Raw genomic sequence first — 27,823 nt, forward strand, 5'->3', positions numbered from 1 at the left:
ATGAATCTGATACACGGTGCACCCGACACATTCAAGATCTTTTACCATTTGGGATGGGGCAAATCTTCTCCAAACCCGTCCCATAAATAAAAATATTTTTTCAAATCGGTCCTGCCTCACATCACATCCGAGTTAGAGCGGGTTGAGATATCCCGATATACATTTATATATATTTTTTTAAAAGAAAACAATATAAAGTTAAGATAAATTTTATTTAAAAAAAGAATCAGTTTAACAATCATAATGACCTAAAATTTAAAATTATACCTAATAAAATAATATTTATTATTAATCAGACAAGTTCAAAGGCTTGTACCCGGTAAGTTTTAACTTGTCCGCCCTATAAATAGAACCGGTACAAAGATATCGGATGCCACAAACATACCATATCATATGACAGTATGACACATGTCCAGCCAATCAAAATGTATTCAGCTGAAGGCTGTGAAGTCTAGCTCTCTCCGTAACAGTGGCAAAAGGGGACGATTCAATAATGAGAAAAAGGAACAGAGAGAAGAAGAATCGCCAAGTCCGGTAGACGTCTCATCTGTCAAGTACTTGTGTGTCAAATTATGGAATTTTGAGCTTTGATGTGGCAAATTCATTTAGTTCGCGAAGATAATTTTGTTGGTGTGAATTTGTTTTTTTTTTTTTTTTTTTTTTACTGGGAAAAAAAATCTGGTTTTGGTTTTTCTACGTGGGTTTTGATGAAATAGTGTTTTTATGGATTGATGTCAGTTGCACACAGAATCATATTTTGATGTATATATATATATATATATATATATATACCTTTTAATTTGGTGAAAATGAAAAGGTATATATATACCTTTTGATTTGTTTTTCTATCAAAAGATACATGGTTAATTTGGTGAAAATTCCATTGATAAGGTATTTCATGTAAAACAATGCAAATGTCGACTAGAGTCTTTTTGTGCCTTATTGGTTATTGGGGGTACAAGAAATGTGATACCTTTAGACTTGTCAAAAAAAAAAGAAATGTGATACCTTGAGACACTTGGAATAGGATTTGATTTGTTAATGTGTTTCCAAGTAAAATACAATGATTTAGGTTTGACATTAGTTGTGCCCATAAAGACGGCTTTCTATCTCAATTCATGGACTTCACGACTTCAAGATATGCTGTGAAAATGAATATTGAGCTAATTAGTGTTTTTTTTTATAGATTGAACTGGGTTCTAATGTAAGTGGTTTCTTATCAAGAAAATTGTATTCCAAGTTCATAGCAATGTTGCAAAATAATTGTTGCTTTGAGAGACATATTTATTGGTTGAAATTTGCTTGAGTTCTCAGAATTGTGAAACTTGAAACAAGAAGATCTGGAGTGGTTTTTTTTTTTTTTTTTTTTTTTGACTTTCTAGTAATTGTGTGCCCATAGAGGTATATAAGTTCTCTCCATATTCAATCTTGATGTGCAACGCTAACATTTTGAATTTTTTTTTTGTTCTGCTATGATTTATGCTAAAAGGTTGTACAATGTTTGTAAACATTGCATGTCGGAAGCATTTCCTAAAATCTTAATGGAATCTTGTGCTTCAGTTTTAGGATTCTTGATGTCTGATTGGAGTAGGGTTGTTTTATGTTATGATGTCACTCAACACAAGTAATGTTGCTCTAGATCATCACAATGTTACATTTCATTGATTGTAGAGTTTTTTTGAGTTATCAGAAGTGAAAATCTGAAAAGAGAAGACTTTTTGACTGTTTTTGCAATGCATTGCTTGTTTTGAATGGAATGTTAAAGACCCAATAATATTATATAAAGTACTAGGGGTGCAACTCAGGCAAATTGAGCTGGTTGAGGCTTGAGGGGTCAAACCAAAGGTATAAAGCTCTCAACCTAAGTCTGAGCTGATCCTGGCCTAATCGGACGAAGTCCAATATTAGGCTCAAGTTTTTTGGGTACTTGGGTTAGGTTTGGGTTACTCATGTACCAAATACTCACATAGGTCGGGCTTAGGTTGGGCTTGGGTCACCCGGAACACCTGCCCTAGCCCAACTCCAATTGAGGTAGGGTTGATAATTTTCAACCCAAGCCCAACTCAAGCAATTAAAGAAAGTTTTCCTAGCCCATCCAGAAGACCAGGGTTGGGCTAGTTGAGCTTGGGTTGGGTTCAGGTGGCCGGCCCAAGTTGCACTCCTATGAAATACTTGTTTTCATGATCTTTAAATGTTATAAAAAAAATATGTGATTAAGACTTTAATTAATCAATCCAAACTAAGAGAGGTTGCAAGGATAGAACTAAAGTTACTTTTCCTTTATTATTTGGCTTGGAAGTGTTGATATCTCTGTTTTTCTGGTTTGTAAAATATTACTATATATTTTTTTTTTGGCGGTATCTGCTTGAGTTATAATGTAATTAATGGATTGCCCTTTTTTTTTTCTCCTTAAATAATGGATTGTCCTTTTTGTCATAAAGCCCTCTCAACTACACAATCTTTGTTGTGGAACATAGTATGGGTCAATCTGTCATGCATGGATAAAGAGGATGTGTTTTAGCCTTCCAACTCCTGAGGATTCCTTGAATGACAGGCATTGGAAATTGGATACTAGAAGTAAAGAAACCAAGAAACATGCGGATTCCGTAGCAGATGGCAGGGTGTCAGTAAATGGGAACAGTGTTCTACAAACTAAAGCGAACTCTGGTGGAAATCATGTGAAGATGGAGCATCAAGAACAGGAAATGGTAAAGGTTAAGAATTTGGAGAATGAGCAGATAATATCAGATATATCAATCAATGAAGTGGACCAGAAAATCTCAATCAAGCCAGCAAAAGGAAAGATTGAGTAGATCCGAAAGAGTGGAGCTGTCCATGCTAAACAAGGACGTGACTTTGAAAATTCAGGTTATCCTTCAATTTTTTTTACTTCTGTTCTTGAATTCAATACATAATGGTGGGCATGCTGGAATCTTCAGCAGTGAAGAAGAAAAGCCTTTGTTTGTTGACAGTTGACATATGGGGATTTGAGTTTTGGAAATGCTATTCAGTTGGAAAAGATATGTTAAAGACAAGTTGAGGTATGTCAAGTATCGGCTTGGGATCATGTCTTCTTAGGGCTATTCTGGATGTGCAATGCAATTTCGGTAGTAATAATCCATTTCAGCTGGAACATGCAGTCAGATGTTTGGGGCAGTATAAGTGATCAAGGGGTAGTAACTCATACAACGGGAGGAAACTTTGTGCAGAGTTCCATTACTATTAATGGGTGGCACCGCGATTTCTTATGGGCACAGTCATCTCAGGTAATTCAGTCTTATGGTTCTTCATTATCTGCATATGGCCTTTTTTTTCCTCAGTGCTCTTATTGTTTGGGCTTTTAGTTTAATATTTCTATTCAGCGGAAGTGGTTATTGGCAAGAACTTATTGAATCCATCGTTTGGGCTCATAATAAATTAAAAGTTGCTCCTGCTACTCTGCTACCACGCAGATTGCTTGGATGGCTTCAACTGCAGCTGATAGCATTGCAACTTTGGAGAAAGAAGGTCTATCATTCAACAGTCCCATCTTTTGATCCTCGTGCTAACCAAGGAGAATGCCATCAAGGTTTGCTAACATTTATTCTCCTAGGTTGGATTCTCAATTGTTGTTGTTGTTTTCCTTATGACAAATGAGTCTCTTTTGACCTTATTGTTTTTAAGATTTTAACCTCTCCCTTGAGAATTTTATTCTTATCGTGTTGTTTTCCATGACATTTAAAGGTAAAATTGCCTTTATGATTTTAGTCATTGCAAAAAAATATTAGAGGCAGCAATGCCTTGAAATCTGAAAATCTAATTCTAATTGATCCAATTGTTGTTTGTGGAAATCTCAAATAATGTGGAAAGGTGTATCTTCCTCCTTTTCTTCTTTTAATTTTTGGATAAGTAAATAAATCCACTAAGATTGCCAAAACAGGGCACAACCCATGTAGACATAAGCATATAGAACATAATGCAAATGCCTAAATAAATGTCCACCCAAAAACTTAAAATGGAATCAATATAATTGGAATTTGACCCGTTAATCTGAAAAGAGATTGTTATTAACAAAAGCAGTTTTAAGTTTTAACCTCAGAACTAAAAAGCTGAGCTTTCAAAACTCATTTTATACCATATATACCACGAGGCATACGAAGACCATATCTTACACCTTCTTAACTGTCACCTGCTGACAACACCCTCTCCAACTCCTACGGAAATCCATGATTGATCTAGTCAGTCTACTCACCACGGGAGAGCGAGAAAGAACTAACACCATGTTTTTTTATACAAAAATCTTTTTCCATTTATTGTTTTGAGAAAGTAACAATTGGATATTTTTTTTAGATTTGATGAAAACTGATGATATAGTTTCATATCCTTGGAATAATAAACAACCTTTTCCTAGAACTTGAAAAGGTCTGTTTAGCAACCAAAAGAAAAAGATAACTAACTTTTCATGTGACTTGTATTGAGCCTCATTATGCCATTAATATAGTTTGTTTTGACTGCCTTTCAATTGTACTCAGGTACGCTCAGTGTGCAAGACTCTAAAAGCAAATTCATGCAGCGAGTCTACAATTATGGTTCTTCCTTAGATCACCAAATTCATGGGTAAGTGTAAGACGTCACTTTGCTTTTTTGGCAAACTTTAATGTAAATATTGACACATGCAAGACAACTACATTTTGTTATACATCTTATTTTGAATATCTGGTTTGTACAAAGTGCTACAAAGATTAACCTTGATGGACGTTGTTGACGTATGTATGCATGAACACACACATGCACTCTAGAATATGCATGGACTGAAAAGAGGCTGCGTATGCTTGAGAGATGAGCATTGTTTCTTGTGCTCATTTCATTTGGTGATGTTTGTTGTGTACATGCAATCAGAGTTTACCACTGGTAGCCCTCATTTTGATGGCCTTCTGCAACAAATATCAACTTGGAGGAGAATCTAAACTTTGTTCTGCGCAATTTTGAGCCTGAATTAGCTCGCTTATTTCATGCAGTTTTTGTTTTGGGCATTATTGTGCCTCGATCATTAAGCTGGTCAATTAATCTTGGTACATATATCTTCTTTATTGTTTTGCATGTGATGATCTAATAGGGGCCATCTTACCATGGAAGTAGGATTATGAATATACATCTCATGTGTCAGCCTAACTGCATCGCTGTTTGATGCTATTGGGTTATTGTTGGGGCAGGCGATGACCTTACGAGGGACCATCTTGGCCTGAGAGTAGGATTTTGAGTTCACTGCTCATACGTCGCTTAACTGAAATGCATGCTTCTTGTCTTATGTGCATGCATTTGTTACAGTTTGTAGCTGCACTCTCTTTTCTTTGGTTGGGGAAATTTTTACTTGCTTAGCCACCAAATTTGAATATTTTATTCGTATTCAGTACCTCCCTTTGTCTTATATGCCATACATTTTTTGATTTTAAGGACCAGAGTATTACTTGCCTGTCGTTTATTATTTTGCTAAGTAACTTCCTCTCATATATTTTGTCTTACATAAAACCACTTTTCTCTGAGTCTAAAGAGTCATGAACCAGAGTTCCTCATATCAACAAGGGGCTTATTAGTATTAGAGAAGGAATGGCAGGCTGAACTAAGTATTAGCCAACCAAGCACTAGAATACAACCCTCCAATCATACAAAACTAGCAGGGATGAGACTTTATTGATTATTGATGTGGAAGATATTTTGGAACTTCTTGATTATTGTTAATGTTCCTATCTCCTCTTTTAATTTTTATTTATTTATTGGTAATATTTAATGACATTCGATATGTTTTTGAAACCTAAATTATCTTACTTGCCTATTGCTTTCACATTATTATTTCTTACTTTGTTATAGATAAAAAAATAAAAAAAATTGAAAGGCAGCAGTTGTAAATTCAAACTAATTTATATTTGTTTGTATGGTTGTTGAAATTTCTTTGAAACTCTCTCTCTCTCTTTTTTTTTTTTCATCCTACTTTCTGTCTTCCTTCCTTGTTTCTAACTAACAGATTCTTGTTGAAAAAAGTTCCCCCCGGTTTTGGGCAATTTGTTATATTTTTCTTGTGAGTTCACCTATTGGTTTTCTGAAATAACACGTTGCAACTTGTGTGCTAATTATCTGTTCAGTCTCTGGCTTTGGTATCTTTATTTTTGTTATGTATTGTCCTTCTTCAATCTCCATTAGAATTTTTCTGATTGCCACTCTTTTATTAGTGATATAGAAGCATGCCTCATGCCTGTTGGTTTTCTGGTGTTGTTCAAACTCAATAAAAAATTAAAATGCTAACTTTGTCTAACAGAAGAGAAGGGTACTTTTAGTTGAGGTGCTTTTGCAACACGCGCGCTTTTCTGGGGATCTCTTTTTCTTCTACTTCTTGTGTTGTATGTGTGTGCGCGCGACATGTGTTATGGACATTCTGCTGTATTTTCCAGGTTCACTGAAAACCAGACACACTTACCACAGTATGTGTTAGCCTCACTGAGCAACTGTTTGAATATTATCTTATAAAAATCTGTAAGTTCTTTTAAAAGAATATGATAGAACTCTTGGTAGCAATACACATTTTTTCAATAAGTGTCTTTACTTTTCATAGACTTGTTATTTTGAGCTTTATCATCTCTTTTTGATCCCTTTTTGGCACTTTTCAGGTGGTTGATGATTTGGAAACTTCTATTAAAGGTGGTTACTTTAACATTATACAGTCCACAAGGCAAGTTATCTCTGAAATCCCCACACTATAGTTTTCAATGATTGCTTGAATTATGCACCCGCTCCACTTGTGCGCAACCTTCTGCAGGATCAATCTACCTTCTACATGTTATCACTTATTGATTCTATTGCTAGTCAAAGTGCTTGCATCATCCAGTGTGTGCCAGAAGAAAAACAATCAAAGGTATTGGCATCATTGTTAATCCTGACTCTTTGTGTTTGCTGTTAATTTGTTAGGGGGAAAACTATTACATAATCTGCATTTGTTCATTCAAGTGTCAGACCTTTTTTCCTGAATAAATAGAAGGAAGCGAACCAGTTTCTCCTAAATTTGCTGCATATTTCATATTTTTATTTGTCATGAATAAATAATACATTCTCGTTAATTTTTGTTAGTTAGTGTGAATTACTCTGACAATCCCCGAGGTTTTTCTTTATTACCTAGCTTAAACTTGTGAAAACAATTGATCAACCTCCCCTGAGGTTTGGTTGACCTTAACTCAGTTAAAAGTAAAATGAATTATCAATAATACCCTTACACGGAGTAAAATGACAAAATTAACCGTATTCACGATAATGAAATGGCCATTTAAGCCAATTTTGTTTGTACACAAATACCCTTATTTTAACACACAAATCACATATATATTATATAAAATTCACAAAATAGTTCATGCCCTCTACCACCACACCTGACACCACCGCCAGTCTCTCACCGCGTCACCTCCATCACCACACCAGTGCCCAGGAGTAATCTCTCTCTCTCTCTCAACCGCACACCCATTCCAACAAGAAAGTCTAAGCCCCGGTACTGACCTTGATAATTGCCACTGTATCATCAGTTCATAACTTGTTGAAAAGCACATGAAGCATTCCAATGTTCTGCTGCAGTGGAACTAACAGCAATAAGCATGAATTCACCATCCCCACCACCAGTGGCGAAAACAGTGGAACTAAAATCAATTGCAGTTGAAGAGAAATTAAGCACCACCACTAACTCATGCCCATTGAACTCACTTCAGATTCTTCACCACCACCTCCAGAAACTGAAACCCCATCACAAAGTCACCGATTGTCAAAGAGTCAGCACCAACCCAAAATTCGCAAACACAAAATTCGAACTTTGCTTCTGGATTTTGATTATTCGAACTCAAAATGCCTATATGTGAGTTACGTGGTGCGCTGTTAGTTGATTTAGTTGTGATTAACTCCCTAAATGACCTAGATGAGAATATTTGGTCAACTTGCCCAATTTTTGTGATTGATTAATATATCCAAGCAATATGATCAATTAAACATTCACAATCACAAAGATAAATACTAAAAAGTAAAGCAAGTAAAGTTAAACAGTTGACATCAGGATTTTAGCGAGGAAACCAATTGAAAAACCTCGAGTTTTTGTGCGCTATCCCAAGCGTAAAAAGATCCATTATGTATGAAGCAAAGTACACCGAATTTTGATGTAGACTCAAACCCCTTCGCTCTACCAAGACTCAATCTGCTGAATGTCTTTGACTTTGCAACTTTCCTTCCAACAGCTCTTGACTTCAGACTTATGCCTTGAACGAGGATCGCTAGTAGATCAACAACACTCCACAAGTGCCTTGATCCCTTCAAAGTGTGATGTGAATTTCTTCTTATTTGAATCTGAATTTGATGTAGAAGAAATAGACTTTCTGAAATTTCTGAATCTTCAATTATGCTCCAATTTTGATGAGATAAAAGAACAACACATCTAAATCACTCGTGTATATATATGTGTGCTCTCAAAATAAAAACAGAAAAATCAAATTTGATTTTTTGAAAAATATCTCTCAAAATAATGAATTCTATTTCCAAAAAGCCGTACATCAATGTTGAATAAAAGAGAGATTATATAGAAGTTCGAAAGACCTAAAAATACTTGGAAGTAAGTCCGCCCACAATAGGAATCAAAAGAGACCAGGAAGGTAAGTTACCAAAACAGATTTGAAGACTTTGAACCGGTTCAGGGTGGTTGAACCGGTTCAAGATGGCCAGTGTGATTTTCGAAGAAAAATAACATCTACACTTGAACCGGTTCAGGGTGGTTCAAGTTGGCTAGTACTAAAATTCATAAAAATACCTTTGACACTTGAACCAATTCAAGTTGTTGAGCCGGTTCAAGTTAGCCAGATTTGAAAAACACCAAAAGCCTCAAAAGTTGAACCTGTTGCAAGATTCTTGAACCAGTTCAAGTTGGGCAGAATGTGAAGTCTTCCTAAAAACTTAAGTTTCAACCTCCCAAGTGTACTCACACACTCTCTTACCTCTCTAAAGCTTTGTTCTCATCATCCTGGAGTGTATTAAAGCATAAACACTTGAACTTTTTCAATTCCACTTCCAATCTTGAATCTTGAAATTCTGAACCGAAATTGTACAACTCGATCAGACTTGTTTTGACAATAAAATTAGCTAATTACAAAATATATATCTCACAATATACATATAAGAATCCAACAAAATCCCCAAATGGATTCCAACAAGACCTATTCCTGAAAAGAGTTTCCTAGTGGTATGCACTGGTTAGATTATTGGTGTTCTGGTCAAGACGTACCCATCCCCGACGAGATTTTTGTTCACCAAAATATCCCTCTCTCTTCTCTACCATATCTGGCAGCCAGAGAGATCCAGTATCTTTTTATTCAGTTGAGTTGATTTTTAGGTTTTGGAATGGGTGGTGTGGTTGGGATGAGAGAGAGAGAGAGAGAGAGAGAGAGAGATTGTGCTGGGCAGTGGTGTAGTGGAGGAAGTGGGAATGGTGGGGGCCAGAGGTGAGTGATGGAGGTGGCGACGGTACTAGGTGGTCGGCAGTGGTGGAGGTGGCATGAACATATGTTACACACATGAAATTTAGTAATATGTGATTTGTGGGATAATTTATGTGGTTGATTTGAGTAGAGAAAACATAGGAGGAGAGGTGGTGGTTGCAGAGAGATGGTGGAAGTTGGCAGGGGCAATTGTATCTTTTGTAATTTTGAGTTGCTTAGGCCAGCCTGATACATACAATAATTATTTTAAAGATGGGTGTCGGTTATATTTCAAAAAGTGTAATCCATAGGCAATAAAGGGAAACTTGAGGGTGTCAGAGTAATTCACCCAATCTGTTATTGATAATGGACTAAAATTTGAATTTCACCTTTATTTTGAGAACAGTGATTCCAATATTTACTATGATATTTACTGTATGTTTCATACTAACACCAAAATTGTAAAGTATTCATATAATAGTGGGTGTTGTAACACTTGCATTCATATAATAGTGGGTGGTGTGACACTTACATAAAAAAAGACAATCACCGCCGCCACCACCTCTTGCAAATCCATTAAAATTTCCCACATTTTTACCAAATCCAGAAAATTCCAAACGTCTTTATCAAAGTTGTTGAGTCAAAACCTTAATTCTGTTACTAGCAATGGAATTTGAAAAGCCCTAATCTTGAATTGACGGTGTTAAAAATCACGAAACAGCCATTGGAGTGGAAGTGGAACTCGGCAACACGCCAACCAATGGAAGCTCTTAATCATCAAACTGGAAATCGAGCTTTAAGATTTTGATATTCGCCGACGAACTGAACGACATATCCACCACCTCACTAATCATCCCCGCTGCCTGGAACGACGCGTCTGGCATAGACGGATCTTAGAATCTTACATCTCTTACAATCCTACCTTTTCTACCAAAAGTGTTATTTTCTTCTTCTTCCGAATTTATTTGAGTCTACTATTAATTTTGGACTAATAAATTTAATCATTTTAAATATATAAACCCAACTCTTTAGCCTAATTATATAAAAAAAATTTAAAAATAAAAATAAAAAAACAAACTTCAAATGTAGAGAGAGAGGATCGTTATTTCAAAATTTTTCTCTATTTTGTTTTGTTCTATTTTGTTTCAAGAATTATATTTTTCCACCTATTCTTTATCAATTCTGAAACAAAAATGAAGTCATTGTAAACGTATTAATAATTACATTTTTATTGTTTATGTATCATTTTTTTGTGTTTTGACCTTATTCTTGCTATATTTAACAAATAATATTGTTTAAAAAAGTATTTTGAATTTTTTTTTTTTACAAATTGGTAGAATCTTACCATTCCGATTTTACGAACCCAAAACGATTCTACCTATGATATACATAGAGAGATTCTACCTATGATATACATAGAGAGATCTGAGTTTGTAGGGCAAACACGTCCTCCTTTACGTTGGATTAGACATTGGAAAGATATATTTTTTCTATCAAAGAGCTCATCTTGGTACTGAATAAAAAAAGCAAGAGAAAAGATACATTCCAAGAGTTGCATAGATCTATCTTGAATCTCCTTTACAAATTAAATTAAGTTGTAAAGTTGCACTTAAATCTACTATCCACCATTACATCTGCTACGTACTGAAAGCATAAGCCCCCACAACTTCTGCTTTCTCATCCATTCACTGATATATATATATATATATATATATAGCAATAGCTGACGACTATACAGCCATTGCAACCTCGCTACTGTTAACGGAGGAGCTAGAACTTAGTGAATACGATTTCCAAACATGTAGTATAGTGACTAAGACCCAGAAAACGAAGCACAGGGCTTTAGAAACTGCAATGATATTTGAAGCCGCTACGTTCTTTGAATCTTCCCTGACATTCCGCAAAAGTGATACCAGCACTAAAACAGCAGCCAACCCGGCCATGATTGCGATGACAATCACTGAAATGTGAGATCGGTAATTCTCCTCTTGCTTCAAACAACTAGGTGTGTAAAAATTTGTCACGGGTTTCACCATCTGAGTGCCGCTACAAAAGTTTATGATGTGTTGACATTCGATATAACAGCACCCAATAGGCATAATTGACAAGGCCGCGATCACCATCATTTTAAACATTGCAAAGTATACAACATAAAGACTAGTTTTTTTATATTTCAGATCTGTCGCAACATGGACAAATAAAGGCACCAAAAAAACAAGCTGCATTGTCGCATATATGCAGAAAAAGAATGATGCCGTGCAGATCTCCCAACTTTTAAAGGACCTTCTCTCCCGTTTATCATCACCCATACCTGCCCAGAGGACCAAGAAATAATAATAATAACTGATTACTAAAAAACGGCAATGATCAAAAAGTATAATTATGTGGGCATGAGAGCCCCTATCCGGATGAAGAGAAAAAAAAAAAAAAAAAACCTTGTTTCAGCAATAAAAATCGTATGCATACATAAATCTCTTTCTCAATAATACATATAGTATATAGAATTTACCAAGAGCTACCTATAATTAATTCTACAATTCTATACTGCAATTCACCGGATGTCTAAGGAAATAGTATTTTCTAAAGATTATATACTTTTTCTAAAGAATATTTTCTTTAAATATTAATTTCCTAAAGCATACAAGTTTCTTTAAAATATCTTTTCTCATCTTGGTACTGAATAAAAAAAAGCAAGAGAAAAGATACATTCCAAGAGTGCCTACTGCTTACCATTACATCTGCCAAGTACTGAAAGCAACTTCTGCTTTCTCATCCATTCACTGATATATTTATATATATAGCAATAGCTGACTATTCAGCCATTGCAACCTCGCCGTCGCTACTGTTAATGGAGGAGCTAGCAACTGAATACGATTTCCAAACATGCAGTATATAGAATTTACCAAGAGCTAACTATAATTGATTCTACAATTCTATAAGACAATTAGCTGCAATTCACCGAATGTCTAGAGAAATAGTATTTTTTCAAGATTATATACTTTTTCTAAAGAATATTTTCTTTAAATATTAATTTCCTTTCTTTAAAATATGAATTTCTTATAACTTACTTTTTAAAATACTGGTTTCTTTTGAAATAAAATATTGTTTTAATACAAGTTCCTTAATAACAAATATATACCTAAACTATAAGTTTCCTTAAATATATATTTTTATATAAATTTCCTTAGAAGCATAAATGTACTTTTTTTTAAATAACAAGTTTCCATAAAAAAATCATTAAAATAAAAATTTTCTTACAAATATATATATACATTTTTAAATTACAAAGTTTTCTTAGAAACATTTTTAATATACAAATTTCTTTATATATATATATATATATATATATATATATCCCTTAAAAATATACCTTATTAAAATATTAGCTTGCTTAGCGATATACTTTATTAAAATATAAGAGCATCTCCAGTTAAAATACTTTTTTGTGTAAAATATATATTAGAACATATGATGTGTAATTTTTATTATGTATTTTACACTACTTTTTTACACAATCACGTCATTATATTTTATTTCTCATCCCTCTTTCTCATTCCATTAACGAATCAACTCTATATTTGAGGGATATTTTTTTACACAAAAGGTATAAAATAATCAAGGGAGCTAAAAATAAATAATTCAAATTTTTGTGTAAATCTATTATGACACATTAGATTTACACAAAAATATATACACAACGGTTGGAGATACGCTAAGGTGACCTACATGAATTATATTAACAAAGTAATGGTTCAATTCCTAATATTCCAATTTTTATGCGTCAAATTATGTATACATAAAGTGGATATAAAAATAATTTTTTTTTTTTTTTTGTTTGTATATATAATTCCAACTCGACTTAAAAGAACGTTTTCTTCACCCATTTAGGATCGACTACATGAATTATATTTAATGGTATTGTTCATTTTGTTATAACCTCAATTAAATAACATAATATATAGACTATATAACTGATATGTAAATTACTTATAGCATATAAAACAAGCTCAAAAAGAAATTATTAAGGATCTTACAATTCAGTGGTATTTTCTCTACTTTTTAAATACCTTCTAAATTTTTTAATGCCTGGGAGTCCCGTCATCTAGGCAAGAAAATGTGAACTGGACCTTTGGTGATGTGATATGGATAGTCTGGTGTGTCCACATGTTATGTAGAGAGAGGGTTTGTTCACAATGGTAGTCATTTCCATGTCAAGTTGTGGAATTAACATGGGGTTCATTACAAGACAAAAAGACAGTTCCAAGGCAAAGTTATTTCAGGAATTTTTATTTATTTTCTTCTTATTTTCCTCACAAATTAATTGTAGGAGGAAATACTCAAAGGAATGACAAAGATGAGGAAGGAAACTCATCATCTTGAGTTAAGTCTGCAATGCTACAAGGGGGATTTGAGTTCTGTGAGGTATAATGATCTGGATGAACAACAGTTGAAACAGTCACTCAACAAGGTTCAAACTCGAAAGGTACATTTTTTTTTAATTATTTTTTTCACTCATTCATTGTTTTCACATTTTAATTAAGCTTTCTGTACCTGCATTTTAGACTTTTAGCACCAATCCTAAATTTAATTATTGATATGTACCATTGGGTGAGTAATCACCAAAAAAAAAATAATGCTTATTATAAGCATGCATTTCCAAGCTTCTTGCAAACAAGCTCAGCCTTGTACTGCCATTAATTATCAACCCTGCACAGAATGCATTTGTGAAGGACAGACAGATCACTGATAACATATTACTCGCCCATGAACTCCTAAATGGTTACTGTAGATCCAACCATTCACCATGTTGTATAATGAAGATTGACCTTAGGAAGGCCTTTGATTCACTACATTGGCAATTCATACCTGATACACTCCATTTATTTGGGTTCCCTTCTCAGTTTATACAATGGATTGCCCAATGTATCTCAACACCTTCTTACTCCATATCACTAAATGGAGAACTTTTTGGTTTTTTCAAGGGGAAAAGGGAGATTAGACAAGGGGACCCCATCTCTCCTATGCTGTTTGTTCTTGCTATGGAGGTACTTTCCTTATCTCTTGGCAATGCAGTTTCAAACAGCCCAAGTTTTAAGTTTCATTGGAGGTGCAATAAGCTTTCCATTACACACCTTGCCTTTGCTGATGACTTGTTACTTTTCTCATTTGGTAATCTTGCATTTGTCACTGTGTTGCACAATGTATTAACAAGGTTCCTACAATGGTCTGGTCTCTCAATTAATTGTTCAAAGAGCCATGTTTTCTTCTCTGGGGTAGATAACCAAACCAAAGTAGCTATACTCAACCTCCTGCTGTTTGATGCTGGTGTCTTGCCATTAACTTACCTTGGTTTACCTTTGACTTCATCTGCAATTAGTGCAACAGATTGCCAATCCCTTGTTCAAAAGATCACAGTTAGAATTTGCTCTTGAACTTTAAGATTCCTCTCATATGCAGTTAGAGCTGTACTGCTCAAATCCATCCTCCACTCTATCCAAACTTATTGGTCTCAAACATTCATCTTACCCCAAAAAGTCATTGAACAAGTCAACTAGATCTTGAGAAGATTCTACTGGTCTGGAATTGAATTGAGGAAAAGTGATGCTAAGGTTGCCTGGGCTGCCATTTGTAGGCCTAAAAACAATGGTGGTTTAGGTTTTGATTGTATTGATTTAGCTAATAGAGTTGCAGGTCTCAACCATATTTGGAAATTATGTGCAAAGAAGAATAGTCTTTGGGTGAATTGGACCTACAAGTATCTCATCAAGAATAAGAACTTTTGGACTGTTAAACCAACTTCACTCAGTTCTGGGTTTTGGAGGAAATTACTGAAGCAAAAGGAAATGGCTAGAAGGGTAATCAAGCATAGGATTGGAACAGGTCCTGATACTATGATGTGGATTGATTTTTGGCTTCCAAATGGTCCACTTTATTCTCAGCTGGGGCTTTCTGAGGTGGAAATTCTTCAACTTGACACAAGTGTCAAAGTTGATAGCCTAATTTCCAACTCTCAGTGGTCAATTCCAGCCTCTCTTCAGCAGATTCCTTTCTTAAATTCCAACTCCTTCAATTCTCAGTTGCATAGCTTGCATACCCCCTCAGCTTCACCTGACTTGATTGAATGGTTACCAAGTTTAACCACTGGATTTTCACAGAGGACCACAATGGATTACTTCTGCCCTCCCTCACTGTCATTTAGTTGGCACAAACTTGTTTAGTTTAAGCACAACATTCCCAAACACAATCATATTTTCTGGATGGCTGTCAAAGAGAGACTTTACACTCTTGATTCAAAGCCTATGCAACATAAACGTACACTACACCAATAGATGCTACCTTTGTATGTTTGGTTGGGAGTCACTGGATCACCTATTCTTCAAGTGCCCATTCAGTAGCTTAATTTGGGAATTCATACAGAATGTTGTTGGGTTCTACATTAGGCTTAATTGTTGGACTGATCTCATTACATGGTGTTCATCCAACTGGCAAATGAATCATTTCACATTGCATAAGCTCTTGCTCTCGGCTGCTGTCTACTTTATCTGGTTTGAAAGGAATGCTAGGGCCTTCAAAAATAAGGCTTCCAGTGCTCAACACATCATTCAACTCATCAAAAGTTGCATCAGATCAAGACTATCATCACTGGTTTTGAAGAAGGAGGCTGAGCTTAACCAAAGGCATTCAATGGAGGGTTTGCAGAAGATGTTCCTTGATGGATGTGCATTTGCTGGCAGCCACACATGGCTTCTTTCAGATGATTAACCAATTATAGAGGTTGTTTTATAGGTCTTAGGGATGTTCAATCGAAGTTGGCGTTGATGTATACTACTGTTTGGTGATGTTTTTGCTTGTTCACGTTTGGTTTTTGTTTTGCTGTTCACTCCCCATACCTGGGGGTATCCTGTACATTTTATTCTTTTCTTTCTTAATATATGCTTACCTTTTAACTATAAAAAAAAAAAAGAGAACAAACAAATTGCAACAAAACCTTATATCACTTACTATTACTAAACCACCATTCTTAAATTGAAATTAAAATAATATATATCACTACTATTACTAACCCTTCTTTAATTGAAACACACTAAACTAATTAAACCTAATTAAATATGCGTACCTGAAAGAGCACAATGTGATAAAATTATCAATATGTTTATTTTTCCTATTAATCAAAGTAGTGTGAAACAATAGCATGGGGACCAATTTTTTTTTTGAAAAATAATAGAGCTATATTATATATATATATATATATATATATATATATATATATATATATATATATTATTTTGTTTCATTACAGACCCAAAAAAAAAAAAATGTAAATGATTTTATATGTATAATTGAAAAAATTAAAAATTTCTTACCAAAATTTATTAGGAAGAATAAACAAATAATTAGAAAGCATTACATAAAATATGAAATTATATTTGTATAGTATTTAAATAATTTCAGACCTAAAGAAATAAATATTTATATTTAATATGATTGGTACTGAAAGTAAAATTGTATAATCTGTAACCTACAAAACAAATATTTATAGAGTATAATATGTTTCCTACTAGCACCAAAATTGTAAAGCATTCATATAATAGTGGTGTTGAAACACTTATATAAAGAAAAACAATCACCACCACCCACCACCACCTCTTGCAAATCCATTAAAATTTCCCACTTTTTTACCAAACCCAGAAAATTTCAAACATCTTTATCAAAGATGTTGAGTCAAAACCTTAATTCTGTTATTAGCAATGGAATTTGAAAAGCCCTAATCTTGAATTGAAGATGTTAAAATTCACGAAACAGCCATTGTGAGTGGAAGGGGAACTCGGCAACACGCCAACTGCCAATGGAAGCTCTTAATCATCAAACTGGAAATCGAGCTTTAAGATTTCGATATTAGCTGACGAACTGAACGACATGTCCACCACCTCACTCATAAACCACACAACTTCTGATTTCGTTACATTGGATTAGACTTTGGAAAGATATATATATATTTTTTTATCAAAGAGCTCATCTTTGTACTGAATAAAAAAAAAAAAAAGCAAGAGAGAAGATACATTCCAGGAGTGCCTACTGCTTTATATTATCATGCATAGATTTATCTTTAATCTCCTTTGCAACTTAAATTATGTTGCAGAGTTGCACTTAAATCTACCATATATCCACCATTACATCTGCCAAGTACTGAAGGCATAAGCCACACAACTGCTTTCTCATCCATTCACAGAACAATAATGGTGTCTTTTGGACTTGAACCATTACCTAGTATAAGGACCCTTCATTTCATCTAGGAACTTAGTGAATGATGTCTTGAACCAAGAACCAAAAATACTACACACACACTTCTGTTCGGAGATAAAGTACTAAAACTTGACACGTTTCGGCTATGTGTCTGGAATCCATACTTCTGAGTGTCGTTAAGGATCAATCCTGTCTAGATCCTATAGAAGCGGCCCTACTTCCACACTCAGATCGGCCTTGAATTCTCTTGGCCGAATCTCCATCTTCCTTACCAACTCTCGGCTCTCTCTTTCTATGCCTCTCTGTTTCTCACGCCCTCTCTTTATGTCTGTTTAATGGGTTTATAACAACTCTATGTAGACTCATAATATATATATATATATAGGCTTAAAATAAAACCCTAATTCCATTTCTTCCCCAACTCTAATTTAAGGGAAAAATAAAAATAAAAATAAAAATACAGATGCATATAACTTTTAAGTCTGTAACGTGAGTACACACATATATATTTATATATCTAAATATATAATTAATTTATAACTATATATATAAACTAACTATATTCATTAATATTAATTATTTAAAATACCAATAAATATAATATCCTAGGAAACATATATACCTATATATATATGTACCACTATCTATGGGTAATTATCCGTACCCACTGATAACACTATCCAAGTAGTCCATGTGACCCATGGGTTTGGTCCATTACTACTATCCTTAACCATTAAAATAAAAGAGAATAAAATAAAACAAACATTTAAGTTATTTAATTCCCAACAAATAATTATAAGTAAACACCTAACATATAAGCAACCAAATACTAATAATTTATCGTACAGTAAAAACGAACAACTTATTTCAAATAAACAGATAAACAATTAATTCAAATAAGCAATTAAACAAATAACCAAGAAATCAAAGAAATAATATAAAAATGCAAATAAAACAATTAAATAACTACCGAGACTATCTTTTTAAAATTAGGGGTATTACATGGACCAATTAAAATTAATTTCCAGTAGCCAAAGTACTGTTTGGGCCACAATCGGCAGCTCCTCCGTTTCATTTCAGACCACCGAAGTGCTAAGCTTCACTTCGGCAGACTCTCTTCATCATTTCGGACGATCAGAACGTTGAGTCCCATTTCGGCAGTCCGAAACACCATTTCGGACAACCAGTTTGTCTTCTGCTTGTAAGACCTTGTTTGGTTATTGTCCTTGCATGATATTAATGTATATGTATGCTTCCATTTTACACTTTTGTTCTTGTATGAGCCATTCTATGGCGTTCATGACCTAGTTCATGTCTCTTGAGTGCCATTAGTATCGGAATGTACCATTTGACCCTTTTTGCTTTTGCTTCCACATTTATGATTCGTTATCGGGATGGATTTCACATCATTCCAGTTGATGCACCGGATTCCACGAATTTGGGGCATCACAGAAAATAATAACAGTGTTTAATAATACATTTTTGTTACAGATTTACATTACATTTTTTTATTATTTTATTCTAATTTTAATTTTTTTCATTAGTACAAAAAAAAACCTTAAATATGTATGCAATTCAATTATGGTGTTGCTTGTAGAAAAATAGGACATGTTTGTCATTCATGAAGAAAGAAAAAAAGAAATAAATAGTGACAATAAAATTAGCTAATTACAAAATATATATCTCACAATATACATATAAGAATCCAACAAAATCCCCAAATGGATTCCAACAAGACCTATTCCTGAAGAGAGTTTCCCAGTGGTATGCACTGGTTAGATTATTGGTGTTCTGGTCAAGACGTACCCATCCCCGACGAGATTTTTGTTCACCAAAATATCCCTCTCTCTTCTCTACCATATCTGGCAACCAGAGAGATCCACTATCTTTTTATTCAGTTGAGTTGATTTTTAGGTTTTGGAATGGGTGGTGTGGTTGGGATGAGAGAGAGAGAGAGAGAGAGAGAGAGATTGTGCTGGGCAGTGGTGTAGTGGAGGAAGTGGGAATGGTGGGGGCCAGAGGTGAGTGATGGAGGTGGCGACGGTACTAGGTGGTCGGCAGTGGTGGAGGTGGCATGAACATATGTTACACATATGAAATTTAGTAATATGTGATTTGTGGGATAATTTCTGTGGTTGATTTGAGTAGAGAAAACATAGGAGGAGAGGTGGTGGTTGCAGAGAGATGGTGGAAGTTGGCAGGGGCAATTGTATCTTTTGTAATTTTGAGTTGCTTAGGCCAGCCTGATACATACAATAATTATTTTAAAGACGGGTGTCGGTTATATTTCAAAAAGTGTAATCCATAGGTAATAAAGGGAAACATGGGGGTGTCAGAGTAATTCACCCAATTTGTTATTGATAATGGACTAAAATTTAAATTTCACCTTTATTTTGAGAACAGTGATTCCAATATTTACTATGATATTTACTGTATGTTTCATACTAACACCAAAATTGTAAAGCATTCATATAATAGTGGGAGTTATAACACTTGCATTAATATAATAGTGGGTGGTGTAACACTTACATAAAAAAAGACAATCACCGCCACCACCACCTCTTGCAAATCCATTAAAATTTCCCGCGTTTTTACCAAACCCAGAAAATTCCAAACGTCTTTATCAAAGTTGTTGAGTCAAAACCTTAATTCTGTTACTAGCAATGGAATTTGAAAAGCCCTAATCTTGAATTGAAGGTGTTAAAAATCACGAAACAGCCATTGGAGTGGAAGTGGAACTCGGCAACACGCCAACCAATGGAAGCTCTTAATCATCAAACTGGAAATCGAGCTTTAAGATTTTGATATTCGCCGACGAACTGAACGACATATCCACCACCTCACTAATCATCCCCGCTGCCTGGAACGACGCATCTTACATCTCTTACAATCCTACCTTTTCTACCAAAAGTGTTATTTTCTTCTTCTTCCGAATTTATTTGAGTCTACCATTAATTTTGGACTAATAAATTTAATCATTTTAAATATATAAACCCAACTCTTTAGCCTAATTATATAAAAAAATTTAAAAATAAAAATAAAAAAACAAACTTCAAATGTAGAGACGATCGTTTAAAATTTCAAAAATTTTCTCTATTTTGTTTTGTTCTATTTTGTTTCAAGAATTATATTTTTCCATCTATTCTTTATCAATTCTGCAACGTATTAATAATTACATTTTTATTGTTTATGTATCATTTTTTTGTGTTTTGACCTTATTCTTGCTATATTTTACAAATAATATTGTTTAAGAAAGTATTTTGATTTTTTTTTTTTTTTTACAAATTGGTAAAATCTTACCATTCCGATTTTACGAACCCAAAACGATCTACCTATGATATACATAGAGAGATCTGAGTTTGTAGGGCAAACACGTCCTCCTTTACGTTGGATTAGACATTGGAAAGATATATTTTTTCTATCAAAGAGCTCATCTTGGTACTGAATAAAAAAAGCAAGAGAAAAGATACATTCCAAGAGTTGCATAGATCTATCTTGAATCTCCTTTACAAATTAAATTAAGTTGTAAAGTTGCACTTAAATCTACTATCCACCATTACATCTGCTACGTACTGAAAGCATAAGCCCCCACAACTTCTGCTTTCTCATCCATTCACTGATATATATATATATATATATATATATAGCAATAGCTGACGACTATACAGCCATTGCAACCTCGCTACTGTTAACGGAGGAGCTAGCACTTAGTGAATACGATTTCCAAACATGTAGTATGGTGACTAAGACCCAGAAAACGAAGCACAGGGCTTTAGAAACTGCAATGATATTTGAAGCCGCTACGTTATTTGAATCTTCCCTGACATTCCGCAAAAGTGATACCAGCACTAAAACAGCAGCCAACCCGGCCATGATTGCGATGACAATCACTGAAATGTGAGATCGGTAATTCTCCTCTTGCTTCAAACAACTAGGTGTGTAAAAATTTGTCACGGGTTTCACCATCTGAGTGCCGCTACAAAAGTTTATGATGTGTTGACATTCGATATAACAGCACCCAATAGGCATAATTGACAAGGCCGCGATCACCATCATTTTAAACATTGCAAAGTATACAACATAAAGACTAGTTTTTTTATATTTCAGATCTGTCGCAACATGGACAAATAAAGGCACCAAAAAAACAAGCTGCATTGTCGCATATATGCAGAAAAAGAATGATGCCGTGCAGATCTCCCAACTTTTAAAGGACCTTCTCTCCCGTTTATCATCACCCATACCTGCCCAGAGGACCAAGAAATAATAATAATAACTGATTACTAAAAAACGACAATGATCAAAAAGTATAATTATGTGGGCATGAGAGCCCCTATCCGGATGAAGAGAAAAAAAAAAAAAAAAAACCTTGTTTCAGCAATAAAAATCGTATGCATACATAAATCTCTTTCTCAATAATACATATAGTATATAGAATTTACCAAGAGCTACCTATAATTAATTCTACAATTCTATACTGCAATTCACCGGATGTCTAAGGAAATAGTATTTTCTAAAGATTATATACTTTTTCTAAAGAAAATTTTCTTTAAATATTAATTTCCTAAAGCATACAAGTTTCTTTAAAATATGAATTTCTTATAACTTACTTTTTAAAATACATGTTTCTTTTGAAATAAAATATTGTTTTAATACAAGTTCCTTAATAACAAATATATACCTAAACTATAAGTTTCCTTAAAAATATATTTTTATATAAATTTCCTTAGAAACATAAATGTACTTTTTTTTAAATAACAAGTTTCCATAAAAAAACATAACTGAAAAAGTATTGTTCATTTAGTTATGACCTCAATTAAATAACATAATATATAGACTATATAACTGATATGTAATTTACTTTTAACATATAAAATAAGTTCAAAAAAAAATTACCTAGGATCATATAATCCAATGGTATGTTCTCTACTTTTTAAATACCTTCTAAATTTTTTAATGCTTGGGAGTCCCGTCATCTAGGCAAGAAAATGTGAACTGGACCTTTGGTGATGTGATATGGATAGTCTGGTGTGTCCGCATGTTATGTAGAGAGGGTTTGTTCACAATGGTAGTCATTTCCATGTAAAGTTGTGGAATTAACATGGGGTTCATTACAAGACAAAAAGACGGTTCCAAGGCAAAGTTGTTTCAGGAATTTTTATTTATTTTCTTGTTATTTTCCTCACAAATTAATTGTAGGAGGAAATATTCAAAGAGATGACAAAGATGAGGAAGGAAACTCATCATCTTGAGTTCAGTCTGCAAAGCTACAAGGGGGATTTGAGTTCTGTGAAGTATAATGATCTGGATGAACAACAGCTGGAACAGTCACTCAACAAGATTCGAGCTCCAAAGGTACATTTTTTTCCAATTATTTTTTTCTCTCATTCATTGATTTCACATTTTAATTAAGCTTTCTGTACCTCCATTTTAGACTTTTAGCACCAATCCTAAATTTAATTATTGATATGCACCATTGGGTGAGTACAGTAATCACCAAAAAAAAATAATGCTTATTATAAGTAGTATATATGTTAAGCATGTAATAATGTAAAAATTCTTTTAGTGAAAGCAATCCTAAATTTAATTATTGATATCAAAATGATCTTTACTTAGTTCCAGTACATCCCAATAATCAATATTTTACATCTAAAATTAATGTTATTATCATGAATTAATTTTACATGGTAAACTTTTAATTATCTTGATAAATAGAGAATTAACTAACAATACAAGTACTTTGCTATTAAGTAGTTGATGAGGCCCCGGAGGCGTAGCAGTGAAGGTAGGAGCTCGGCGCTTGCACTCCACAGGCCAATGTTCGAACCTCCCAAGCCTCCTATGTTCTTCTTGTCCCTTCTATGGAGGAAGAGCAGCAGCCCAGTGGTGTGCTTCAGCTGGAGCATTGGTCTATTGTATTGGCTGTTTACTTGTTGGGATTCTTGAATTGGTTATGTTATTGGCTGATTTTTATTTATTTCAAAGATGGGCCAGAGGCAGTTGCAAATCTGTTCATTTGTTTCTTTTTTTCTTTCTTCCGGTTTATCCTTTTTAGGGAGTTATGCAACTTTGTTGAATGTATAATAAAGATATTTTTTCATGGGATTCCTGTTGGAATCAAAGAGAGATTTCTGCTATATGTTTATGAGCTTTGTGTGTATGCCTAACCTGTACATAGATCCTCTTCAAAAAAATAAAAATAAAAATAAATAAATCTGGGTAATCATAAAAAGCTTAGAGAATTAAAAAATAATAATAAATAAAATTGGCCAATCACCAGCATTCATTTAAGGATTCGACGATCGTTTAAAATTTCAAAATTTTCCTCTGTTTATGTCTCAATTTTTTATGTTTTGACCTTATTCTTGCTCTATTTTACAAACAATATTGTTTAAAAAAGTATTTTGAATTTTTTTTTATTTTTTTATAAATTGGTAGAATCTTACCATTTACAATTCTGATTTTACGACAATTGGAATCCCCATATATATATATATGATTTTAACAACCTTTCACCCAATAATATATAGAGAAATATACAGATATATATATATACACACACATATAGAGAGAGAGAAATTGGAGATCTGAGTTTGTAGGGCACGCACGTCCTTCTTTACATTGGATTAGACTTTGGAAAGATATATTTTTTCTATCAAAGAGTTCATCTTGGTACTGAATAAAAAAAAGCAAGAGAAAAGATACATTCTAAGAGTGCCTACTGCTTTATATTATCACGCATAGATCTATCTTCAATCTCCTTTACAAATTAAATTCAGTTGTAAAGTTGCACTTAAATCTATCCACGTACTGAAAGCAACTTCTGCTTTCTCATCCATTCACTGATATATATATATATATATATATATATATAGCAATAGCTGACTATACAGCCATTGCAACCTCGCCGTCGCTACTGTTAATGGAGGAGCTAGCAAGTGTACGATTTCCAAACATGTAGTATATAGAATTTACCAAGAGCTAACTATAATTAATTCTACAATTCTATAAGACAATTAGCTGCAATTCACCGGATGTCTAAAGAAATAGTATTTTTTTAAGATTATATACTTTTTCTAAAGAATATTTTCTTTAAATATTAATTTCCTTTCTTTAAAATATGAATTTCTTATAACTTACTTTTTAAAATTCTTGTTTCTTTTGAAATAAAATATTGTTTTAATACAAGTTCCTTAATAACAAATATATACCTAAACTATAAGTTTCCTTAAATATATATTTTTATATAAATTTCCTTATAAGCATAAATGTACTTTTTTTTTAAATAACAAGTTTCCATAAAAAAATCATTAAAATATAAATTTTCTTACAAATATATATATACATTTTTAAATTACAAAGTTTTCTTAGAAACATTTTTAAAATACAAATTTCTTTATATATATATATTTCTCTTAAAAATATACCTTATTAAAATATTCGCTTGCTTAGCAATATACTTTATTAAAATATAAGAGCATCTCCAGTTAAAATACTTTTTTGTGTAAAATATATACTAGAACATATGATGTGTAATTTTTATTATGTATTTTACACGGCCTTTTTACACAACCACGTCATTATATTTCATTTCTCATCCCTCTTTCTCATTCCATTAACGAATCAACCCTATATTTGAGGGATATTTTTTTTTCACAAAAGGTATAAAATAACCAAGGGAGCTAAAAATAAATAATTCAAATTTTTAGGCAAATCTATTATGATACATCAGATTTACACAAAAACATATACACAATGGTCGGAGATATGCTAAGGTGACCTACATGAATTATATTAACAAAGTAATGATTCAATTCCTAATATTCCAATTTTTATGCGTCAAATTATGTATACATAAAGTGGATATAAAAATAGTTTTTATTTATTTATTTATTTATTTTTTGTTTGTATATATAATTCTAACTCAGACTTAAAAGAACGTTTTCTTCACCCATTTAGGATCGACTACATGAATTATATTTAAAGGTATTGTTCATTTAGTTATAACCTCAATTAAATAACATAATATATAGACTATATAACTGATATGTAAATTACTCATAGCATATAAAATAAGCTCAAAAAGAAATGATCAAGGATCTTATAATTCATTGGTATTTTCTCTACTTTTTAAATACCTTCTAAATTTTTTAATGCTTGGGAGTCCCGTCGTCTAGGCAAGAAAATGTGAACTGGACCTTTGGTGATGTGATATGGATAGTCTGGTGTGTCCACATGTTATGTAGAGAGAGGGTTTGTTCACAATGGTAGTCATTTCCATGTAAAGTTGTGGAATTAACATGGGGTTCATTACAAGACAAAAAGACAGTTCCAAGGCAAAGTTATTTCAGGAATTTTTATTTATTTTCTTCTTATTTTCCTCAAAAATTAATTGTAGGAGGAAATATTCAAAGGGATAACAAAGATGAGGAAGGAAACTCATCATCTTGAGTCAAGTCTGTAATGCTACAAGGGGTATTTGAGTTCTGTGAGGTATAATGATCTGGATGAACAACAGCTGGAACAGTCACTCAACAAGGTTCAAGCTCGAAAGGCACATTTTTTTTTTTAATTATTTTTTTCTCTCATTCATTGTTTTCACGTTTTAATTAAGCTTTCTGTACCTGCATTTTAGACTTTTAGCACCAATCCTAAATTTAATTATTGATATGTACCATTGGGTGAGTAATCACCAAAAAAAAAATAATGCTTATTATAAGCATGCATTTCCAAGCTTCTTGCAAACAAGCTCAGCCTTGTACTGCCATTAATTATCAACCCTGCACAGAATGCATTTGTGAAGGACAGACAGATCACTGATAACATATTACTCGCCCATGAACTCCTAAATGGTTACTGTAGATCCAACCATTCACCATGTTGTATAATGAAGATTGACCTTAGGAAGGCCTTTGATTCACTACATTGGCAATTCATACCTGATACACTCCATTTATTTGGGTTCCCTTCTCAGTTTATACAATGGATTGCCCAATGTATCTCAACACCTTCTTACTCCATATCACTAAATGGAGAACTTTTTGGTTTTTTCAAGGGGAAAAGGGAGATTAGACAAGGGGACCCCATCTCTCCTATGCTGTTTGTTCTTGCTATGGAGGTACTTTCCTTATCTCTTGGCAATGCAGTTTCAAACAGCCCAAGTTTTAAGTTTCATTGGAGGTGCAATAAGCTTTCCATTACACACCTTGCCTTTGCTGATGACTTGTTACTTTTCTCATTTGGTAATCTTGCATCTGTCACTGTGTTGCACAATGTATTAACAAGGTTCCTACAATGGTCTGGTCTCTCAATTAATTGTTCAAAGAGCCATGTTTTCTTCTCTGGGGTAGATAACCAAACCAAAGTAGCTATACTCAACCTCCTGCTGTTTGATGCTGGTGTCTTGCCATTAACTTACCTTGGTTTACCTTTGACTTCATCTGCAATTAGTGCAACAGATTGCCAATCCCTTGTTCAAAAGATCACAGTTAGAATTTGCTCTTGAACTTTAAGATTCCTCTCATATGCAGTTAGAGCTGTACTGCTCAAATCCATCCTCCACTCTATCCAAACTTATTGGTCTCAAACATTCATCTTACCCCAAAAAGTCATTGAACAAGTCAACTAGATCTTGAGAAGATTCTACTGGTCTGGAATTGAATTGAGGAAAAGTGATGCTAAGGTTGCCTGGGCTGCCATTTGTAGGCCTAAAAACAATGGTGGTTTAGGTTTTGATTGTATTGATATAGCTAATAGAGTTGCAGGTCTCAACCATATTTGGAAATTATGTGCAAAGAAGAATAGTCTTTGGGTGAATTGGACCTACAAGTATCTCATCAAGAATAAGAACTTTTGGACTGTTAAACCAACTTCACTCAGTTCTGGGTTTTGGAGGAAATTACTGAAGCAAAAGGAAATGGCTAGAAGGGTAATCAAGCATAGGATTGGAACAGGTCCTGATACTATGATGTGGATTGATTTTTGGCTTCCAAATGGTCCACTTTATTCTCAGCTGGGGCTTTCTGAGGTGGAAATTCTTCAACTTGACACAAGTGTCAAAGTTGATAGCCTAATTTCCAACTCTCAGTCGTCAATTCCAGGCTCTCTTTAGC

General features: G+C 33.6%; 3 protein-coding genes across 7 annotated transcripts; all 3 read left to right on the forward strand.

The window, feature by feature from the left end:
- Positions 1 to 394: 394 nt before the first annotated feature.
- On the forward strand, positions 395 to 23,720 carry LOC132311816 (uncharacterized). 5 transcript variants are annotated; one of them, XM_059809928.1, is made up of 9 exons: positions 395 to 534; positions 2,442 to 3,266; positions 3,453 to 3,568; positions 4,512 to 4,596; positions 6,426 to 6,455; positions 6,642 to 6,703; positions 6,791 to 6,886; positions 22,911 to 23,066; positions 23,466 to 23,720. In XM_059809928.1, exons 2-7 carry the CDS (start codon positions 3,226 to 3,228, stop codon positions 6,823 to 6,825), a joined length of 369 nt encoding a protein of 122 aa, XP_059665911.1. In that variant the 5' UTR covers positions 395 to 534; positions 2,442 to 3,225; the 3' UTR covers positions 6,826 to 6,886; positions 22,911 to 23,066; positions 23,466 to 23,720. The 5 variants fall into 5 exon arrangements, with proteins under 5 accessions (XP_059665911.1, XP_059665910.1, XP_059665909.1 ...); XM_059809927.1 differs by lacking the exons at positions 22,911 to 23,066; positions 23,466 to 23,720 and having other exon boundaries at positions 2,442 to 2,868; positions 2,973 to 3,041; positions 3,128 to 3,266; positions 6,642 to 10,572; XM_059809926.1 differs by lacking the exons at positions 22,911 to 23,066; positions 23,466 to 23,720 and having other exon boundaries at positions 2,442 to 2,868; positions 2,973 to 3,041; positions 3,141 to 3,266; positions 6,642 to 10,572.
- On the forward strand, positions 13,825 to 16,232 carry LOC132314246 (uncharacterized). Its single transcript, XM_059813131.1, has 5 exons — positions 13,825 to 13,953; positions 14,453 to 14,884; positions 14,928 to 15,016; positions 15,103 to 15,660; positions 15,911 to 16,232. Exons 1-5 carry the CDS (start codon positions 13,825 to 13,827, stop codon positions 16,230 to 16,232), a joined length of 1,530 nt encoding a protein of 509 aa, XP_059669114.1.
- LOC132314247 (uncharacterized) lies at positions 22,938 to 27,822 on the forward strand. Its single transcript, XM_059813132.1, has 5 exons — positions 22,938 to 23,066; positions 23,466 to 23,597; positions 26,767 to 27,198; positions 27,242 to 27,330; positions 27,417 to 27,822. Exons 1-5 carry the CDS (start codon positions 22,938 to 22,940, stop codon positions 27,820 to 27,822), a joined length of 1,188 nt encoding a protein of 395 aa, XP_059669115.1.
- The last annotated feature ends 1 nt before the right edge of the window (position 27,823 follows it).

The sequence above is a fragment of the Cornus florida genome, unplaced genomic scaffold (genome assembly GCF_030987335.1).
Source record: "Cornus florida cultivar Cherokee Brave unplaced genomic scaffold, ASM3098733v1 CherokeeBrave_3.0.0_Hap2_Chr06, whole genome shotgun sequence".
Classification (NCBI taxonomy): Eukaryota; Viridiplantae; Streptophyta; class Magnoliopsida; order Cornales; family Cornaceae; genus Cornus; species Cornus florida.

What these genes read in the sequence shown, in the direction of transcription:
- LOC132314247 (XM_059813132.1), top strand. Translation starts at nt 22,938, where the DNA reads ATGAGGAAGGAAACTCATCATCTTGAGTTCAGTCTGCAAAGCTACAAG. An exon ending in GGAAGAGCAGCAGCCCAGTG is followed by an intron (nt 23,598 to 26,766) that starts GTGTGCTTCAGC and finishes GGTTTTTTCAAG; the next exon opens with GGGAAAAGGGAGATTAGACA. An exon ending in CCCTTGTTCAAAAGATCACA is followed by an intron (nt 27,199 to 27,241) that starts GTTAGAATTTGC and finishes TCTCATATGCAG; the next exon opens with TTAGAGCTGTACTGCTCAAA.
- LOC132311816 (XM_059809927.1), top strand. Translation starts at nt 3,226, where the DNA reads ATGGGTGGCACCGCGATTTCTTATGGGCACAGTCATCTCAG. An exon ending in TATGGGCACAGTCATCTCAG is followed by an intron (nt 3,267 to 3,452) that starts GTAATTCAGTCT and finishes GCTACCACGCAG; the next exon opens with ATTGCTTGGATGGCTTCAAC. An exon ending in AACCAGACACACTTACCACA is followed by an intron (nt 6,456 to 6,641) that starts GTATGTGTTAGC and finishes GGCACTTTTCAG; the next exon opens with GTGGTTGATGATTTGGAAAC.
- LOC132314246 (XM_059813131.1), top strand. Translation starts at nt 13,825, where the DNA reads ATGAGGAAGGAAACTCATCATCTTGAGTTAAGTCTGCAATGCTACAAG. An exon ending in CCCAAAAAGTCATTGAACAA is followed by an intron (nt 15,017 to 15,102) that starts GTCAACTAGATC and finishes TGCCATTTGTAG; the next exon opens with GCCTAAAAACAATGGTGGTT. An exon ending in TACTTCTGCCCTCCCTCACT is followed by an intron (nt 15,661 to 15,910) that starts GTCATTTAGTTG and finishes GTTCTACATTAG; the next exon opens with GCTTAATTGTTGGACTGATC.